Source organism: Salvelinus alpinus, chromosome 2 (assembly GCF_045679555.1).
Source record: "Salvelinus alpinus chromosome 2, SLU_Salpinus.1, whole genome shotgun sequence".
NCBI classification, from domain to species: Eukaryota; Metazoa; Chordata; class Actinopteri; order Salmoniformes; family Salmonidae; genus Salvelinus; species Salvelinus alpinus.
In genome coordinates this window covers 116892839-116900338 of record NC_092087.1, presented here as the reverse complement: position 1 = coordinate 116900338, position 7500 = coordinate 116892839, and the positions used below count along the sequence as shown (strand labels likewise).

At 44.0% G+C, this 7500-nt stretch overlaps 1 protein-coding gene across 1 annotated transcript in view; it reads right to left on the bottom strand.

Annotated features, from left to right (window-relative positions):
• myo15ab (myosin XVAb) overlaps positions 1 to 7500 on the bottom strand; it is a 216512-nt gene that overhangs the window by 128261 nt on the left and 80751 nt on the right. The window contains exons 27-32 of the mRNA XM_071347544.1: positions 7319 to 7436; positions 6021 to 6196; positions 5167 to 5251; positions 4960 to 5013; positions 3791 to 3872; positions 2500 to 2630 (exon numbers count right to left, since the gene is read on the bottom strand). Of these exons, the coding sequence (XP_071203645.1) occupies positions 2500 to 2630; positions 3791 to 3872; positions 4960 to 5013; positions 5167 to 5251; positions 6021 to 6196; positions 7319 to 7436 (646 nt within the window). The remainder of the gene's footprint in view (positions 1 to 2499; positions 2631 to 3790; positions 3873 to 4959; positions 5014 to 5166; positions 5252 to 6020; positions 6197 to 7318; positions 7437 to 7500) is intronic.

The following is a 7500-nucleotide window of genomic DNA, read 5'->3' as shown; positions in this document are numbered from 1 at the left end:
TTCAGCAACTGAACACTGAGCTCAACATCAAATACACATCAACACGGATTCACCAACTGAACACTGAGCTCAACATCAACACGGATTCACCAATTGAACACTGAGCTCAACATCAACACGGATTCACCGACTGAACACTGAGCTCAACATCAAACACACATCAACACGGATTCACCAACTGAACACTGAGCTCAACATCAACCACACATCAACACGTTTTCACCAACTGAACACTGAGCTCAACATCAAACACACATCAACATGGATTCACCAACTGAACACTGAGCTCAACATCAACACGGATTCACCAACTGAACACTTTGCTCAACATCAACACGGATTCACCAACTGAACACTGAGCTAAACATCAAACACACATCAACACGGATTCACCAACTGAACACTGAGCTCCACATCAACACGGATTCACCAACTGAACACTGAGCTCAACATCAACACTGATTCACCAACTGAATACTGAGCTCCACATCAACCACACATCAACACGGATTCACCAACTGAACACTGAGCTCAACATCAACACTGATTCACCAACTGAACACTGAGCTCAATATCAAACACACATCAACACGGCTTCACCAACTGAACACTGAGCTCAACATCAACACGGATTCACCAACAGAACACTGAGCTCAACATCAAACACACATCAACACGGATTCACCAACTGAACACTGAGCTCAACATCAACACGGATTCACCAACAGAACACTGAGCTCAACATCAAACACACATCAACACGGATTCACCAACTGAACACTGAGCTCAACATCAACACGGATTCACCAACTGAACACTGAGCTCAACATCAAACACACATCAACACGGATGCACCAACTGAACACTGAGCTCAACATCAACACGGATTCACCAACTGAACACTGAGCTCAACATCAACACGGATTCACCAACAGAACACTGAGCTCAACATCAAACACACATCAACACGGATTCACCAACTGAACACTGAGCTCAACATCAACACGGATTCACCAACTGAACACTGAGCTCAACATCAAACACACATCAACACGGATGCACCAACTGAACACTGAGCTCAACATCAACACGGAATCACAAACTGAAAACTGATTTCAACATCAACACGGATTCAACATCAACACGGATTCACCAACTGAACACTGAGCTCAACATCAACACAGATTCACCAACTGAACACTTTGCTCAACATCAACACGGATTCACCAACTGAACACTGAGCTAAACATCAAACACACATCAACACGGATTCACCAACTGAACACTGAGCTCCACATCAACACGGATTCACCAACTGAACACTGAGCTCAACATCAACACGGATTCACCAACTGAACACTGAGCTCAACATCAACACGGATTCACCAACTGAACACTGAGCTCAACATCAAACACACATCAACACGGATTCACCAACTGAACACTGAGCTCAACATCAACACGGATTCACCAACAGAACACTGAGCTCAACATCAAACACACATCAACACGGATTCACCAACTGAACACTGAGCTCAACATCAACACGGATTCACCAACTGAACACTGAGCTCAACATCAAACACACATCAACACGGATGCACCAACTGAACACTGAGCTCAACATCAACACGGATTCACCAACTGAACACTGAGCTCAACATCAAACACACATCAACACGGATTCACCAACTGAACACTGAGCTCAACATCAACACGGATTCACCAACAGAACACTGAGCTCAACATCAAACACACATCAACACGGATTCACCAACTGAACACTGAGCTCAACATCAACACGGATTCACCAACTGAACACTGAGCTCAACATCAAACACACATCAACACGGATGCACCAACTGAACACTGAGCTCAACATCAACACGGATTCACCAACTGAACACTGAGCTCAACATCAAACACACATCAACACGGATTCACCAACTGAACACTGAGCTCAACATCAAACACACATCAACACGGAATCACCAACTGAAAACTGAGGTCAACATCAAACACACATCAACACGGATTCACCAACTGAACACTGAGCTCAACATCAACACAGATTCACCAACTGAACACTTTGCTCAACATCAACACGGATTCACCAACTGAACACTGAGCTCCACATCAACACGGATTCACCAACTGAACACTGATCTCAACATCAACACGGATTCACCAACTGAACACTGAGCTCAACATCAACACTGATTCACCAACTGAATACTGAGCTCCACATCAACCACACATCAACACTGATTCACCAACTGAACACTGAGCTCAATATCAAACACACATCAACACGGATTCACCAACTGAACACTGAGCTCAACATCAACACGGATTCACCAACAGAACACTGAGCTCAACATCAACACGGATTCACCAACTGAACACTGAGCTCAACATCAAACACACATCAACACGGATTCACCAACTGAACACTGAGCTCAACATCAACCACAGGTTTTAATAACGGTGTGTTCTCACCCTGAAGATGGTCCGTATGTAGTGAGTGATGAGGTAGTTGTTGATGTCCAGCGGCAGAGTCAGCTGAGGATCCACCTGGACCTTTGGGGCCTGGACCAGAGCTAGACACTCAGAGTGGAGCTCCTTACCACCTAGATACATAGAGAGATGTGAGGAGATGGACCAGAGCTAGACACTCAGAGTGGAGCTCCTTACCACCTAGACACACAGAGAGATGTGAGGAGATGGACCAGAGCTAGATAGATAAATGTGAGGAGATGGACCAGAGCTAGACACTCAGAGTGGAGCTCCCTGCCACCTAGACACACAGAGAGATGTGAGGAGCTGGACCAGAGCTAGACATAGCGACGTGAGAAGATGGACCAGAGCTAGACACTCAGAGTGGAGCTCCCTGCCACCTAGACACACAGAGAGATGTGAGGAGCTGGACCAGAGCTAGACATAGCGACGTGAGGAGCTGGACCAGAGCTAGACACTCAGAGTGGATCTCCTTACCACTAGACACACAGGGAGATGTGAGGAGATGGACCAGAGCTAGACAGAGATGTGAGGAGCTGGACCAGATCTATACAGAGAGACGTGAGGAGATGGACCAGATCTATACAGAGAGACGTGAGGAGATGGACCAGAGCTAGACATAGATGTGAGGAGCTGGACCAGAGCTATACAGGGAGAATTGAGGAGATGGACCAGAGCTAGTGTGTTATTCAGGATAATAGCCTACCTGCGGTAGCTAGATGTGAGGAGATGGACCAGAGCTAGTGTGTTATTCAGGATAATAGCCTACCTGCGGTAGCTAGATGTGAGGAGATGGACCAGAGCTAGTGTGTTATACAGGATAATAGCCTACCTGCGGTAGCTAGATGTGAGGAGATGGACCAGAGCTAGTGTGTTATACAGGATAATAGCCTACCTGCGGTAGCTAGATGTGAGGAGATGGACCAGAGCTAGTGTGTTATACAGGATAATAGCCTACCTGTGGTAGCTAGATGTGAGGAGATGGACCAGAGCTAGTGTGTTATACAGGATAATAGCCTACCTGCGGTAGCTAGATGTGAGGAGATGGACCAGAGCTAGTGTGTTATACAGGATAATAGCCTACCTGCGGTAGCTAGATGTGAGGAGATGGACCAGAGCTAGTGTGTTATTCAGGATAATAGCCTACCTGCGGTAGCTAGATGTGAGGAGATGGACCAGAGCTAGTGTGTTATTCAGGATAATAGCCTACCTGCGGTAGCTAGATGTGAGGAGCTGGACCAGAGCTAGTGTGTTATTCAGGATAATAGCCTACCTGCGGTAGCCTGCAGCAGAAACCCCAGCTCAGCAGGGATGGGCAGAGTTGTAACGTTCACCACCTCTCTGTTGGCCCGCTCCTACATAGAGGGGTTAGAGGTTAGAGGTCAGGGGTCAGTCAAGGGTTCAGATCTTAGCTAGAGTGACCACATTTAAAATACTCAAATGTCCTCTCCAAGTTTAGCTGGAATTTAGCCCCAAAGGATTTAAGAGGATTGGTTGACGATAGGCCTAACTGTCCTCTCCATGTTTAGCTGGAATTTAGCCCCAAATTATTTTATTATTCTAGTATTCTATTATTCTATAATTCTAGGATTCTAGTATTCTAGTATTCTATTATTCTAGTATTCTAGTATTCTATTCTATTATTCTATTATTTTATAATTATATTATTCTAGTATTCTATTATTCTATTATTCTGGTATTTTATTATTCTATTATTCTAGTATTATATTATTCTAGTATTCTATTATTCTATTATTCTGGTATTATATTATTCTAGTGTTCTATTATTCTATTATTCTATTATTCTAGTATTCTATTATTCTAGTATTCTATTATTCTATTATTATATTATTCTAGTATTCTAGTATTCTATTATTATATTATTTTATTATTCTATTATTCTATTATTCTATTATTCTAGTATTCTATTATTTTATAATTATATTATTCTAGTATTCTATTATTCTATTATTATTTTATTCTATTATTCTAGTATTCTAGTATTCTAGTATTCTATTACTATATAATTCTATAATTCTATAATTCTAGTATTCTAGTATTCTATTATTCTATTATTCTAGTATTCTATTATTCTATTATTCTAGTATTCTATTATTCTAGTATTTTATTATGCTAGTATCATATTATTCTAGTATTCTAGTATTCTAGTATTATAGAATTATAGTATAATACTATTCTATTATTCTAGTATTCAATTATTCTATTATTCTATTATTCTATTATTCTATTATTCTATTTTTCTATTATTTAAGTATTCTAGTATTTAATTATTCTAGTATTCTATTATTCTATTATTCTAGTATTTTATTATTCTAGTATTATAGTATTCTGAACTCCTCCTCAGCTCTCCTGATTGGCTGTGGTAATACTAATCTTAACCAATCAGAGGTGGAGTCAGAAGGAAAGGGGTGCGGTCTTTACCTCCTCTATCCTCCTGAACTCCTCCTCAGCTCTCCTAATTGGCTCGATCTCCGCCTGAAAGAAACCCAAACATTAAACACTTCACTCAATCCCTCCATCCCTTCTGTTTGGTGTGTGTGTGTGTGTGTGTGTGTGTGTGTGTGTGTGTGTGTGTGTGTGTGTGTGTGTGTGTGTGTGTGTGTGTGTGTGTGTGTGTGTGTGTGTTACCTTCATATAGCTTCGACGGTTGATGTAGAGCAACACGATGGAACGGAACTTGATGAGGTACTTCCTCTTCAGAGCAAACCTCTTCCTGTTTACAGATAGACAGGGTTTTGATTGGCTATTTAGAGAGCGACAAGCTCCGATAAACTGTTTACAGAGAGACATGCTCTGATTGGCTGTTTACAGAGAGAGAGACAGGGTTTGATTGGACAAAGCCATAAGAACATTACAGAAGGAAAAAAGTGTGTGAGTACGTCTGTGTGTGTGTGTGGGTGTGGGTGTGGGTGTGGGTGTGTGTGTGTGTGTGTGTGTGTGTGTGTGTGTGTGTGTGTGTGTGTGTGTGTGTGTGTGTGTGTGTGTGTTACCTTGCCAGGTGTCCTCTACAGCAGGTCTGTAGTTGAATCATGGTGTTTTAGCGGTGTGTGTGTGTGTGTGTGTGTGTGTGTGTGTGTGTGTGTGTGTGTGTGTGTGTGTGTGTGTGTGTGTGTGTGTGTCTGTGTGTCTGTCTGTCTGTGTGTGTGTGTGTCTGTGTGTGTGTGTGTGTGTGTTACCTTGCCAGGTGTCCTCTACAGCAGGTCTGTAGTTGAATCATGGTGTTTTAGCGGTGTGTGTGTGTGTTACCTTGCCAGGTGTCCTCTACAGCAGGTCTGTAGTTGAATCATGGTGTTTTAGCGGTGTGTGTGTGTGTGTGTGTGTGTTACCTTGCCAGGTGTCCTCTACAGCAGGTCTGTAGTTGAATCATGGTGTTTTAGCGGTGTGTGTGTGTGTGTGTGTTACCTTGCCAGGTGTCCTCTACAGCAGGTCTGTAGTTGAATCATGGTGTTTTAGCGGTGTGTGTGTGTGTGTGTGTGTGTTACCTTGCCAGGTGTCCTCTACAGCAGGTCTGTAGTTGAATCATGGTGTTTCTGAACTTGTTTCGTTTCTTCCTGATGAAGTACAGTCGTGTGTAACGCTGCATCGTCACGGCAGCCACGTGGAACACCAGATCACGCTTCCACTCCAACAGCTGGTACAGCTGCTCCTTCAGGAACATCTACACATGTGAACACTAGATCACACTTCCACTCCAACAGCTGCTCCTTCAGGAACATCTACACATGGGAACACTAGATCACCCTTCCACTCCAACAGCTGGTACAGCTGCTCCTTCAGGAACATCTACACATGGGAACACTAGATCACCCTTCCACTCCAACAGATGGTACAGCTGCTCCTTCAGGAACATCTACACATGGGAACACTAGATCACCCTTCCACTCCAACAGCTGCTCCTTCAGGAACATCTACACATGGGAACACTAGATCACCCTTCCACTCCAACAGCTGGTACAGCTGCTCCTTCAGGAACATCTACACATGGGAACACTAGATCACCCTTCCACTCCAACAGATGGTACAGCTGCTCCTTCAGGAACATCTACACATGGGAACACTAGATCAGCCTTCCACTCCAACAGCTGGTACAGCTGCTCCTTCAGGAACATCTACACATGGGGACACTAGATCAGCCTTCCACTCCAACAGCTGGTACAGCTGCTCCTTCAGGAACATCTACACATGGGGACACTAGATCACCCTTCCACTCCAACAGCTGCTCCTTCAGGAACATCTACACATGGGAACACTAGATCACCCTTCCACTCCAACAGCTGGTACAGCTGCTCCTTCAGGAACATCTACACATGGGAACACTAGATCACCCTTCCACTCCAACAGCTGGTACAGCTGCTCCTTCAGGAACATCTACACATGGGGACACTAGATCAGCCTTCCACTCCAACAGCTGCTCCTTCAGGAACATCTACACATGGGAACACTAGATCACCCTTCCACTCCAACAGCTGGTACAGCTGCTCCTTCAGGAACATCTACACATGGGAACACTAGATCACCCTTCCACTCCAACAGCTGGTACAGCTGCTCCTTCAGGAACATCTACACATGGGGAAACTAGATCACCCTTCCACTCCAACACAGCCCCCCCTCCTCACCTTGGTAACTCCTACTTGGTATGTTCCATGTTTAACAGGACAGAGTTTATGGATCATCTCAACACAGCCCCCCCTCCTCACCTTGGTAACTCCTACTTGGTATGTTCCAGGTTTAACAGGACAGAGTTTATGGATCATCTCAACACAGCCCCCCCCCTCCTCACCTTGGTAACTCCTACTTGGTATGTTCCAGGTTTAACAGGACAGAGTTTATAGATCATCTCAACACAGGTCTCCCCGTCTGCTGGAGGTATCTCCTTTAGACACAGCAACGCCTTGTACCTGAGGAACATACACACTTTATACGTAGTACAGCAACATCCTGGTCTCTTAAAGATATCCTGTG